Source organism: Ahaetulla prasina, chromosome 6, assembly GCF_028640845.1.
Source record: "Ahaetulla prasina isolate Xishuangbanna chromosome 6, ASM2864084v1, whole genome shotgun sequence".
NCBI lineage: Eukaryota > Metazoa > Chordata > Lepidosauria > Squamata > Colubridae > Ahaetulla > Ahaetulla prasina.
The window spans coordinates 94,084,247-94,097,700 of NC_080544.1; the positions used below are offsets into that span (position 1 = coordinate 94,084,247).

Sequence of the window (13,454 nt, forward strand, 5' to 3'; positions counted from 1 at the left end):
TTTGACATTGTCATGTAAGCCAGGCACAAAGGCCTGCTCAGTTTTCCCTTCTTCATCTTTCTTATATTGCCTTCAACTAGCAATCAAGAAACATATTTTCAAGCAGAGAGCAACAGGACAAGATACCCCCTTCAAGATTTGTAGGCATATGAAGATGCACAAATATGTACATCTCCACAGTTCTACAAGCTCCTAAAAACGGTTGCTGGAATTGGGTATGTCTAGTTTAATGAAAAGGACTAGAGGTGACATGCTAGCAGTGTTCCAATATCTCAGGGGGTGCCCCAAATAACAGGGTCAGCCTATTTTCCAAAGTACCTGAAGGCAAGACAAGAAGCAATGGATGGAAACTAATCAAGGAGAGAAGCAACTTAGAACTAAGGAAAACTTTCCTGAAGGTTAGAATAATTAATCAGTAGAACAACTAGTATCCAGAAGTTATGAATGCTCCAACGCTGGAAGTTTCTAAGAGATTGGACAACCATTTGTGTGCAATGGGGTACCAAGTTTCCTGGCTGAGTAGTGGGTTGGACTAAAAGACCTCTGAGGTTCCTTCCAACTGTGTTATTCTCCCAGCAGTATTTTTCCTTAAAACCTACGCATGGAGATCATTGATGTTAAATAATAGAACTATAGCACAGAACCAATTGCTAAAGTGTTATGAAGTAGTGCTATAAAATGAAAGTCTCTTTCTCAATTTGCTGGAGAAGACGTTATCTATGGTGAACAGGAAATATAGAAGTGACAATAAAAATAGCCTTTAAGTTTAAACTTTATTTTTTGTTACTGTGACTCAAATAATAATTCAAACATTTTGTTAAAACAAGTCAATAAAAGCCAAGAACTCTTAAACATATGAACACTTCACTATTACAGAAATGCAGAAAAAGTACAAACCTTTCAAGTTTTGCTTTTAAAGTCAAGGGCACTCATATAATGAACTTTGCATACATTACTTGCCAGTAGGTATAATTGCATACTTATGGGAGCTTCCTATTGTGGCAAATACAAAACCATCCCCCCCCCACGCACATTTAACTCAAAACAATGACTTTTTTAATGTAACAGTCACTGAATGTGAAAGCCCAGAATTCTACAAGTACGGTACCACAATCTAAACACCACAAAGATCAATGTCTCCAATTATACTGTGAAAATTTTTGATAGTAACAGACAAGAATCTTGCTCTTTATACACACACAAAAATTTAACACAGCTTATTCCATTAAATTCCCAGACATAGTCAGCATTCCAACATTTAAAGCTTACTGTTGTCAAACATGTCACCTGACCTACAGGGTAGATGGATCACAATGTTTGACTCCTTTAGACTAATTCAATATACTAAATTTTACTTGTGTCCTAGGCATGCTATAAATTTATGCAATACAAAACCCTGTTACAACTTTTAAGCAGCTTTGTTAAAATAATCAACTTAAGCTCTTTCACATCTTCACAAGAGCAGCCCTGAGAAGAATATACTCAAGTCATGGCTCAACTAGCAGTGGTTTCGTTGCGCACAGATGCAAGACAACAAAGACATCAAGAGGTAAATTGGGGTTTTAACAAAAGAATCGCTAACATCTAAGGGAAAAAAAATCGCAGTCCGATGAACAAAAGATAATGGACCCCAAGCAAATAGCTTAGATCATAACAGACAACAGGACTACTGACAACAGGACTATTTCAGACTTCATTTTGGCCCTCAGCTTGTAAGATTTTGACCCTGCTCTTGAAAATTAAATGTGATTGGTTTCAGCTAAAAAGTAAAAAACAATCTAAACATGGATTAGTAGGAACATGATGGCCCTGAAATAGCTCAAAGAACCTGAAATATATATATAGCATTGTTTCAATAGCAAAGTTTACTGTAAACTTAGTGGGTTTGTAGACAATTAACCTCTACAAGAAAAATGGCTTTGCTATTAGCTTGTTGGAAATACTGTAGTTTTACTGGTGCCCTACATAAGATCTTCCTAATAGACATTGTATTTTTTTCCTGACTTGTGGTTTCAGACTGCTAGGAATTAATCTGAAGTCTAAGTACCACTTTCAGGAGTGGGTATTTCTGGTAATAAATTCCTAAAAAATGACATCACTAGGGAGATATTAGCAGGACTCCTTAAATATTATGACCTCAGTATTCTCAGCTGCTCAGGCACAATAGATAACTGTTGGACAAATGATCATCACAAATGATACTAGCAAATGGGAGTCCACATTTCAAACTGTGACTTCCATTCCTGGTATGGATATTGACAATACAGTATTAAGGAACACTCACATGATTAAACTTTTGACAATAAGCTAGAATCCTTCAGCTTCCTAGTAGCCCTAGATCTTGAAACATGTAGTTATTTATCATTATAACAAGACTGTGCTTTTTTTCAAGTGTTTATTGCCAAATTAAGTTGTATTGTGCCCCTGTTCTGCATAGATACTTGCTTAGTTAAATCTAGAGCTTATAAAGATCCAGATGCAGTTTCTTTCCCCCTCTACTCTAGCTTTACCGCTTAAGGGCAATTCTATTAACTTAAGCTCAAAATCCTATTTACTACCCCCCCCCAAAAAAAACTGCCAATGAACTAAGCATGTTTTAAGAATCTAGTCACTAGTTCAAGTTAGTCATTTGCTACCAAAGTATAAGGCAAATTTAAGTGATTAGGTTCTCCCCAAATGCTAATCAAGCTGAAACATGACCTTGCAAGCAAAGATCACATGGATAATAGGTTGATTAGTAGTTAGGCATTTACCTATGCAGTATAACCAATCCTTCTCAAGTAGGTTTTGAATCAGAACAGTTCTATTATAGTCCAGAGGTTCATGTGTTTGACAGAGTTGCGCTATCATAGTTCGTTATAAACTCTACAAGATAATCCATGGCTCAAATTCTGTTCAGTGACACAGGGTTGAAATTTAGCCTTCAGGCCATTGATAGGTACAGGTTTGCTTCAATTCCTAAAAAAAAAGTTTACTTCTGCCATAAACCTAAAAAAAAGTTAAAAGCCAAATCAAATACTGTTAACTCTTGAGGCATTGCCTTGTTTAAAACTGGAAGTGGTTGAACTCTACATTGAAAACAAAGGCCTCTAGTGAATCTCCTCCTCTCTACCCTGCTCCAACATTTGTGCACTATTAACCAGAGTATGAAAGCATCCAGAATTTCTGGATGTTTACATCACAGCAAATTGTGACCAATTAAGAGCAAGACAGCAAAGCTAGTTTGCTGTACACAGCCAATCAGCACTGGCATTTTGATCACATGAGTTCCGTTGTCTCTAGCTCAATTAGACTTCACAGTTCAGTGCAAGCCACATTTTACCATGTTTAAGATTGTAAAACAAAGTTACTTTCGTTTCTTTAAAATGTACGTAAACTCAAACTGAGTACTACCTTGGTATTGGCACTGCTATACAGTCTCATTTGAGCAAAGCATACTACTTTTGAATACCTCATGATCTAAAATGACAGTTTTTGACTGCCTTGCCATTCCTGTAAGCACTTGAACTTCAGCAATCTTAATATTGCCAAACTGCTTGCAACATCAGTCAGCACTATTTTCAAACAAAGACACGAGGTTGCTAGTGAAGGTTATAGCTTTGGTGATAATCAGAACTAAAATACAAGATTTGCAGTTGCTGGTACTTTAGCAACTGTTTGATCCAGGTGGTCCTATTTGCAAGGTTTTATGGCTACAGCACATTCTTCACTCATTGCAGACATGACTGACACCTACAGAAAAGAAAAAAAGAACTTTGTTAGGTTCTACAATTCCATTATATTATCTTTTCAATTAACACATCTTGTAGTTTGCTACATTATTAGTTTTGAAATTACTATTCCTGCAACAAATTCATTTCCCATAAATATAAGAAAAACTAGGAGCACACTAAGCAAAATGTGGTTTACTTATTTATGGAATATTGTATATGAATCTATGCAGAGAAGCTTAAACCAGGGTTTATGATTTTATAGATGTGAATCCAGCTAATTTTGCTTTGTTCATTAATTGCATTGGGATGTTTTCTAAATCATGGATTATGAAAATAATGTGGAAAGACAATACGATATTTGAAGTATTCCTAACTAAAGTTAAAATTCATGTTCATTGTAAAGGATAGAGCGTACAATGGTGACTTCCACTTAGAACATGAATGCAAAGACAGAAACACTCCTAATTCAAAACTAACAATATTTTTGACAATTGAAACAATGTTTTAATCTGTGGGTTTTTAATGTTTTAATTATTTTTACTTGTTTTATAACTTGTTAACTGCCCAGAGTCACCTTGTGGGAAGATGGATTTGGATTCTAGACTTGGATTCTAGATAGAAAGCACTTCCTTTGCTTTACAGGGGAAAAAAACAGTTATTCATGAAGGAAAAGATATAAGAAACATCCCTACAGTAGTTGATGTCATTATCAAAAGAGTAAAATGGAAATCCTTACCTGGAAATCTTCTCCTGCATTGTATTTTCCCTCTATTTCTTTGCCCAATTCACCTTCTGGGACTTTTAGATCTTCTCGAACTTCTCCACTTTCTGTCAGCAAAGAAAGGTAGCCATCCTGTATACAGATTAGCTGGAATATATGGTATAAAGTATTTTATTCAATTACATTCTTCATTAAAATGGGGAATGATAGAACCACCACTTTGAAAATAAAACTTGTCTGTTGTTCTTTTTGAGAATGCCTATCCTGAAGTTATCAGAATGACCTGTGAAGTTAAAACATCTTCACAATGTATTTCTCAATGTTGCCATTTCTCAAACTAATTTTTAAGCCGTATATTTTAAAGCAGGGGTCCCCAACCTTGGTAACTTTAAGACTTGTGGACTTCAACTCCCAGAATTTCTCAGCCAGTTTTGGAGACCCCTGTTTTAAAGAACTACAATATGATTTCTATTTTATCACATCAGCTAATCATAGGTTTCAGAAAAAAATTTTCAGAAGACTTTATAAGAAGTGGGAAGACAAAAGGAATATATTCTTTACTGTTCTTTTTTTAAAACTATTAATGTTAATTCAAAACCAAAATGTCTCCAAAAGTTTTAGATTTTTTGGAATCTTGGTACCATTTTGCAATATTCTAACATGCGTAATACCATTCCACAATTAAGAATTTAGGAATATTCAACTTCTCCTCCCAAAAATACCAATCTGGCTGAAACAGGAGGTTTTGTACACATTTACAATATATACAAAGGACAATGCGGTAGTATCACACCATAGGTAATGTAACATAGCTTTATTATTTAATGATAACTGGAGACTGAAAAGAAATGAAATGCTTATAATCAGCTGGGACCGAGCAAGAGGCAAGCCACTTGATTACTACTGCTTCCTATGTACAGGTAGTTCTCGACAATTCATTTAGTGGCTATTCAAAGTTACAATGGCACCAAAAAAGTGACTTATGATCATTTTCACATTTACAACCATTGCAGCATCCCCATGGTTATGTGATCAAAATTCAGACACTTGGCAACTGCCTCCTATTAATGATGATTGCAGTGTCCTGAGGTTATGTGATCTCTTTTTGTAACTATCTGACAAGCAAAGTCAATGGGGAAGCCAGATTCACTAAACCCTGTTACTGACTTCACAACTAAAGTGATTCAACAACCATGGCGCGAAAGGTTGTAAAATGGGACAAAATTCACTTAACAAATGTCTCACTTAGCAACGTAAATTTTGGGCTCAATTATGGTCATAAGTTGAGGGCTACCTGTATGTTCTTTCTAGTAACATAGGAATTATACAATCCAGAATATTGTATGGCAACAACTATAATGAGACCTTTTAGGAACCTGTAATAGCTACAGGTAGTCCTTGACTTACAACAGTTCGTTTAGTGACTGTTCAAAGATACAATATTACTGAAAAAAGTGACTTATGATCATTTTTCAGAGTTACGACTTTTGCAGCAACCCCATGATCATGCAATCAAAATTCAGATGCTTGGCAACTTGGTTCATATTTATAACCATTGCAGGTAATGTAAAGTCAATGGGGTAGCCAGAATAATTTAATAACCAGGTTAGTAACTTAACAACTGCAGTGATTCACTTAACTGTGGCAAGAAAGGTCGTAAAATGGGGCAAAACTCACTTAACAAATGTCTCAATAACAGTAATGTTAGGCTCAATTGTGGTCCTAAGACTACCTGGAATTGATACTACACAATATTAAACTGTGAATAAACATTAAGAATAAACCGTTGCAAATCCATGAATCAATTTCAGTACCACAAAGGGACAATTGGGTAGCTTAAGTATAAGGAGGTCCATAGGGTCCCCCATCTCAATTTAGACCCGGTTCCCCAAAGTGAGGTTTCCATTTTATATACATCTAGACAGCAAATCCAAGGAAAGCCTAGATTCAGAGAAATACTTACCTGATAATCATTCCTCTTGATATTTGGAACATCCATATTGTGAGTGGAAGGGCATATATCTTCATACTTTTTGCCAGTGAACACATCAATACCAACTAAATGAACCTATTTAGAAAACATTCATAATTATGTAATTAGGCTACCAAGAATATTGTATTTCACATTTTCTCATATTTATTCAGATCTTCCCACATAACATCTCTTTAAAAAAGTTGAGAGGAAAAAAACTAGCTATGAAGATGTTTCAATATAGATTCTGCAGTATTCTGAATATGTAACATTTTTGAAAACCTGTTTCATTTCTAATGTTATCATTGATTAAAATGTCATAAACTGAATGTTTTGTATTATGTATATTTTATATGTTTTCCCAAAGGCTCAAAAATGTTTGCATTATACAAAATAGCTGTATTAAAGTATTGTATATAAGATAATGCCTAAGGTTCATCAAGTATTTAAATGCAAATTCATTACAGGGCCTTAGGAAACAGAATAAGTGGGGTAATTTGTAGGGAAGCAAGTTCCCAATATTAATTTTTAATTTAAGTATCAACTCTCCAGCTTTTAGCTACAAACAATTTTGCTAAGGTGCAATCTATCAGAAGACTATATCACAAGCAGATTTACATATAAGGCAACTTCCTAACTTTTAGAATGTAATGCATTCTGCAAATTTCAAAGGTAAAATTCAGTTAAGCTACTTCTACATTCTTTATGAAACTGACGTAAAATTAGATTCATTAATTCACTCCAGATATGTTTAGAATCTTAGACTAATTTGTAGAAAACATGCTACACATTGGCATCTGGATTTCCTCCATCCTTTCACTTCTTGCGCAAATAGATTTTCCCCTTCATTTATTGGCATGTAAGTTCAATTATAACAAGGGACAAAAAAGGCCACGTAGGCTAGCAATTCTGAAGGTTCTAATCCCAAACCACTTAGAAAGTAACAGACCATGGAGAACTGGCTGGAAAAAAATATTATGCAGAATTAGAGCACAATGCTTGCATTAATCCAATGTGCCATTTTGGAATTCGTTCACTTTAAATATGTTCTATTTGGAGAAACAAGATAGTATGCAATTTTATTTGATGATTGAATCAATTTGTAAGGACAACCAACTACAAATGCAGTTTAAGCAAAAATGAAATAATGGCAAATTGTTAATATTCCTAAAACACTACTTGTGCTTCAAAGCAGTAAAAGAGGTAAATTATACTCCGAGATTACCTTGGCATGACCATGTTTGCCAGTTTTGGAAGTTGACATTTCCACAATCTTGCAGGGACGTCCCTTCAGCACCACAAAGCCATTCTTACGGAGTGCAGAACACTGCATTGGGTAAGTGGCAGAAGCACCAGCATCTCCAGTGGTGAAGTCAACTTCATCCGCCATAGTACAAAATGAATTCTAGAAAATACTGTAATTTCCAAGAGACAGTTCTCAGCTTTTTCATAGATATGATCAAACTTGCTATTGATGCTTTAACCAAATGCAGTATCTACATACTGTTCTGCACCAAAGAATAAGTAGGGTTTATTCCTCTTTCTTTATAGATGTTAGCTAGTCTCAACTACTGTTTCACAAACTTTTAAGCTCAGTAGTATACTATTCTCTAGACACATCCAATTCCTCACCATTTAGATAAAGGAGCTTAATATACATTATCTAAATGAGGGGGAAGAAAAGGGGAAACTACAGAAAAAAGTTATGAATATTTTTAATTAGTTTGAAATCCCAGTGGGGTACCAAAGTCATGGTTATATAATAGTTAGGATAACATAAAGCTTTCCAACCCTCAGGTGGAGTTTGAGTGATAGGATTGGTAACAATGATTTATAAGAGTGTTGGGGTATCTTTCCAAATTGCTTTATTCAGATTATATCCTCCAGGAGCCATCTATATAATTAAGAAACAAGTAAAACTATTTTATGTCAGATATTCACAATCCACATTTAAAAAGCTTGAGAATAGTGGAAGGAGTCAAGCAGTTGGAAAACTAATAGCACCATGCTTATTTCAGTTAATAATGATGGCTAAACCAGACCATGTTACAATTACAGCAATGGTTTTTATTGAAGTCTGGCCATGACAGTAGTGTTGAACGCACTGCAATTCAGTTTTCAGTAGCTTAAACAGATCTGTCATTACAACTATCACAAAGAAACATGATTCATCACCATTATAGAAACTACAAGGGTGTGTTCCACTATGAACGTGTAAAGAAGGCGGCGGCAGCAGCTGCAGCCAGAGGAAAAAGAGACTGCATTTTGGCAGCAATCATTCTTGCCTGCTTGTCCTCCACATATGGCAAACGCCTCCCTCCTTTTTTGTGTCTTCGTATTCAGCCTACCTACTCAGTTTCTAAGAGAAAGCCTCTTGTTGGAAGAGAATATTAAAAATGCCCAGAGAACTTAAGGAGATAAGCAAAACCTTTGCATTTAGGGAGGATTTATTACCACCAAACCTGAAATTCTGGGAAGGCCAACAAGGTGTGACCCACTTGCCCTCAGGACAACTTGCAAATTTCTAACAGGGATTTGGGCACACCCTCGTTATATGCCGGACAAATTCCTGAATTGCAGTTTCTTCAGCAAGAGAAATGATACTCCTAAGGCTCTCTTGAAAGGTCAACCACTCCGCATTTATGTACCAGCGTTTTAAAGGATTATCGTGATGAATGAGGGGAGGGGACCGACGGACGGACATTGACGACTCAGCAGTTATCAGACCGCCCTTTCTATCGACTCCCAAGGCCGAAGGCGACCGGAGTCCACTTAAAAAAGGCGCTTTTTTTGGTTTGTTGAAAGCGTGGGGAAGGCTTAATGGAGGTTGCAGCCTTCCCAGGAAAGGAAAGAGCGAATGAGGTTGGAGGGCAGAGAAGGCCCCGACCCTGTCGAGATCCACGAGGACTTTTCTCGGCGGGCGGAGTCATTCATCCTCGCCAGCGATAACGAGCTACCTACCTGGGTGGAGCCACGTGGGCAGCTCGGGAAGGTGGAGTGGGGGCAGGGATACGAAAGGCAGCCGCCTCTCCGTTCCTTTCCCGAGCGAGAGAAAAAAGAAAGAAGCCTCGGGAAGAGGAGAATCTCTGGGCACTCGGTGAAGGCGCCGCTCGGGTGAGGGAAATCCCGTCGGCAACGCCTTCATCACGCGAAAGAAAGCCGGAGGGCCTCCTCCGGGCTTCGTTTTCTGGCCCCTCGTTCCCCGCCATGGCTGGGCTCCGAGCCGCCAAGGAAGTGTCCGGCGCCCGTGAAGGGCCACCGAGCCTCCCCGCCAAAGGTCGGGCGGAAGACGGGAGATGCCGCACACGCGCCCGCCGGCCCGCGTCAGGCCAAGCACTTACCTCACGCGGCGCAGGAAAAGACTGACGGAGCGTCGCAGCAACGCACATGCGCACAGCCGCCGCCGGAAAGGGAAGCGGGAAGGCGCGTGGGATGACCGGAGGGGGAGTGAGGGAAGACAAGCTGCGGAAAAAAAGGGGGACGCAAAGGGCGTGTGCGGCACGTTTCTTCCGCTGTCCGGAAGCCCTCAGCCCCGCCTATCCCCCCCACAAGCATCCCTCGCCATTGGCTGCGTTTAATAATGGCCCCGCCTACCTTAGTGAGCCCGGGACCTCTTCCACTTTCTATCGCTTGTCTGTCTCACGTTTCCCTAGTTTAAATTATGCCTGCATCTTGTTAACGTCATTAGTCCGCGCCCATATGCTTGAAACTAGCGTGGACTTGTCAAAGCACGTGCTCCTTGTAAGGAAAGCGGCGCAGGTGAAATGGTTTCTTTCAGGCGTTGAGTGGGAAGCGTAAGGCCATCACTCTGCTATACAAATAATTCCCTCAACACTGTCAGACTATTTACTGAATCTGCACTACTATTAATCTTCTCATCGTTCCCATCACCAATCTCTTTCCACTTATGACTGTATGACTGTAACTTGTTGCTGGCAATCCTTATGATTTATATTGATATATTGACTATCAATTGTGTTGTAAATGTTGTACCTTGATGAACGTATCTTTTCTTTTATGTACACTGAGAGCATATGCACCAAGACAAATTCCTTGTGTGTCCAATCACACTTGGCCAATTAAAAAAAAAAATTCTAATGAATGGCGGGGCCTCCGAGACCGATACAATTAGTAGTACTAAGACGTGTAGCGAAATGTATCTGCCAGGTGCGCTGTATAGAATTGTCCATCAGGGCTTCCATTAGCTAATAGAAAAAGTGATGAAAGACTATTGAAGTCAGCAGGTTTTAAAGTTCAAGAGATTGCGCGCTCTCTCTCTCCCCCAAAAACCTTGAACGGCCTGGTTGGATTTGTGGACTTGGATGGAGGGATTTCGGGTCTAAATCCAAGCCTTTTATTGGTGTAGGAAGGGGAAGTCGGTCAAACTGCATGAGGGATTTTAAAAATGGGAAATTAAAATGAAGGCTCACTTTCCCCCCCCTTAGAATACCACTGTAAGCTAGAAAGAAAAGGTTTATTTTCGTTTATATATTTATTTAGGTTTTTTTATCTCACCTTTATTATTTTTACAATTAACTTGAGACAATGAACATACCTAATATTCCTTCCTCTTGTTTTCCACATAACAATCCGGTGAGGTGAATTGGTCTGAGAGAGTGTAATTGGCCCATAATTGCCCAGCCTGTTTTCATGCCTAAGGCAGGACTAGATATTACATATTATGGTTTGTTGCACAGTCAGCCAGATGCTCAGACTCAATCTGGCATTTTTGTCTACCTATCAAGTTGTTCCCAAGGATGTGGGAGAGGGAGATGTGGAAGTTGGATGGTGTTAAAAGATATTGTCACAGGATGTAAGTTCTGAATAAAGCTGCCTTTTGCAATTGATGGTTATTTTCTCAATGCTGATGGAGTTCAAGTGGCGCTCCAAACGTTTTGGAATTACATTGTCCTTCTGGGTTCAGTTCCAAGTGGGGGAAAAGACACTGGAAATATGGAGACTGCTTGGAAAGATGGTTTAATGGTGGACAGGATCCCATGGTTTGAGCAGAAAAGGGAAGAGGTGCTGAGAGTCCCTGGGTTTTATATAGGAGTGGGTTCTACTTACCTTTACTACCGGTTTGCAACGGGAGTGTGTGTACTTCTGTGCAATAGCAGAAGCCCCTTGTTGATGTCAGGGCAGGTGGGCGGAGCCTCCTACCAGCTTTATTACCAGTTCTACTGGTTCTATAGAACCAGACAGAACTGGGAGCAACACATCACTAGTTTTATACCCTCTCTGGCTTTGAACTTCCTCGGGCACAGGAAAAGTATCCTGATTGGTTGCTGTCAGAGGTCATAGCTAGCCTTGCTGGCTGATGTAATCTTCCCAGGTGCCACATGGGGAGTTTCTGTTGCTAGATGGGTCCTTCGTGTTGTAGATGGGATGCTGAGGCCTTAATGGCCCATTGACAAAGGTGGGGGGGAATGAGTTTCTGCCTTCCTTTTAGGGGGAAATATTCTGCCTTTTTAGTGTATCCTAAAATATTTCATTTTTCTAGAAGAGGGGTGGGTTTTAACTTCCAACACTATTACTATTGGTACTACTACTGCTTTCTTTTGCCATAGTCATTCTCTTTCTTTTTGCATTAGTTTGTATTTTGTTCTTTCTCTTCTGCTGTCTCCAGGTTCTGCTAGGTCCACTATGTTGACTTTTTTGTCTTTCTTAACAATTGTTATGTTTGGGGTGTTATGTGGCAGGTACAGGCAACATTCTATTTGAATGCTAAAGTCCAAGATAGCATATTGATATTAGAAGTATTACAAGGAATCCCAAAAGTTTTACAAAGTCCAGAATGTATTTCAGAAGGAAAATGGAGTTTCAAAGCCAGTTTACCTTAATGGAGTACCACCCTGCATTCTTGGTTGGTTCAATTTGGTGGAAGCTCTTAAGAAAGGTGAAAACAGAGTTGGAGGAAACTCTTTAGAAATTAATTAATCTTGTTCACTGTTCAATGAGAGAATACAAATTAAAGCATTTCAAACAGATGGTTTTCTGGTCTCATATTAAATATAGGTAACTCCCAGGTCACAAAGGCAAAAGATTGAGATTGCTGTCAACTGATGTAGTTGTGAAGCCTAATGTCATGTGGCCAGGTTGCTTACTGATGACAATCCTGGCAGTCCCAGTTGCTGTCATAAACCCAAGATGTGTGGGATCTTAGGAAACAGTGAGTAAGGAACACAAAAGTGCTAAGTGGGAGGATGGGGGCTAGGCCTGGTATAGGCTGTCCTCAAAAACAGGAAGGCCAGGAGAAGGCGAGTGCCACACCACATGAATGCAGGGAGAAGAGGGCATACTTACAGAAATAACATGCAACATTTCCTGCTGGTAAGAAAACTTGCAAATTGCAATACATCACCATGGTGTGCTGTAACTATTGTGAGAGTTGATTGTCAAGATCCCAAATCACATCTTGTGATCGCAGGGATAGTGCAACCACCAGAACTTTGAGGACCTGTTTATGTTTAACAATAAATTCAACATTTATGTTGCTAAGTGAGAAATTCGTTAAGTGAGTTTTGCCCCATATTACGACTTCTTGCTGCATTGGTTAAGTGAATCTGGTTTCCCCATTGACTTTGCTTGTCAAAAGGTTGCAAAAGATGATCACATGACCCTGGGACACTACAACTGTCATAAATGTGAGTCAGTTGCCAAGCATCTGGATTTTTATCACATGACCATGGATGCTGCAACGGTCATAAGTGAAAAATGGTCATAAGTCAATTTTTTCAGTGTCATAACTTTGACAGGTCACTAAAGGTACTGTTGTAAGTACCTGTACAGTATTTAAATTTTACATTAACATAGAATAAACCTGGAAATTAGCAGAGAGAGAGTCATGTGAAATATGTCATCATCATCATCATTTTAGCCATTGTCTATCCACTGCAGGATGAAGGCCTCTTCCGCATGTTTCCAAACTATGTGGTTCTGAGCTTTCTTTTGTCAATTGGACCCACAATGCTTGCTGATGTCATCAATCCATCTTTAGGCCTCTTCTGTGACCACTTTTTATCAAGTGGAATCCATTAAATGACTGCCT

At 38.8% G+C, this 13,454-nt stretch overlaps 1 protein-coding gene across 2 annotated transcripts; it reads right to left on the reverse strand.

Annotated features, from left to right (window-relative positions):
• Positions 1–754: 754 nt before the first annotated feature.
• EIF5A2 (eukaryotic translation initiation factor 5A2) lies at positions 755–9,888 on the reverse strand. 2 transcript variants are annotated; one of them, XM_058188115.1, is made up of 5 exons: positions 9,748–9,888; positions 7,632–7,821; positions 6,398–6,502; positions 4,450–4,581; positions 755–3,732 (listed from the first exon to the last, which is right to left on the reverse strand). In XM_058188115.1, exons 2-5 carry the CDS (start codon positions 7,794–7,796, stop codon positions 3,673–3,675), a joined length of 462 nt encoding a protein of 153 aa, XP_058044098.1. In that variant the 5' UTR covers positions 7,797–7,821; positions 9,748–9,888; the 3' UTR covers positions 755–3,672. The 2 variants fall into 2 exon arrangements, with proteins under 2 accessions (XP_058044098.1, XP_058044099.1); XM_058188116.1 differs by lacking the exon at positions 9,748–9,888 and adding an exon at positions 9,368–9,716.
• Positions 9,889–13,454: the final 3,566 nt, after the last annotated feature.

Excerpts from the sequence above, each read along its gene's own strand:
- EIF5A2 (XM_058188115.1), bottom strand. The coding sequence starts at position 7,796 with ATGGCGGATGAAGTTGACTTCACCACTGGAGATGCTGGTGCTTCTGCC. Across the intron at positions 4,582-6,397 it reads TCAAGAGGAATGATTATCAG|CTAATCTGTATACAGGATGG; the intron begins GTAAGTATTTCT and ends CATATATTCCAG. Across the intron at positions 3,733-4,449 it reads ATGCAGGAGAAGATTTCCAG|GTGTCAGTCATGTCTGCAAT; the intron begins GTAAGGATTTCC and ends TCTTTTCTGTAG.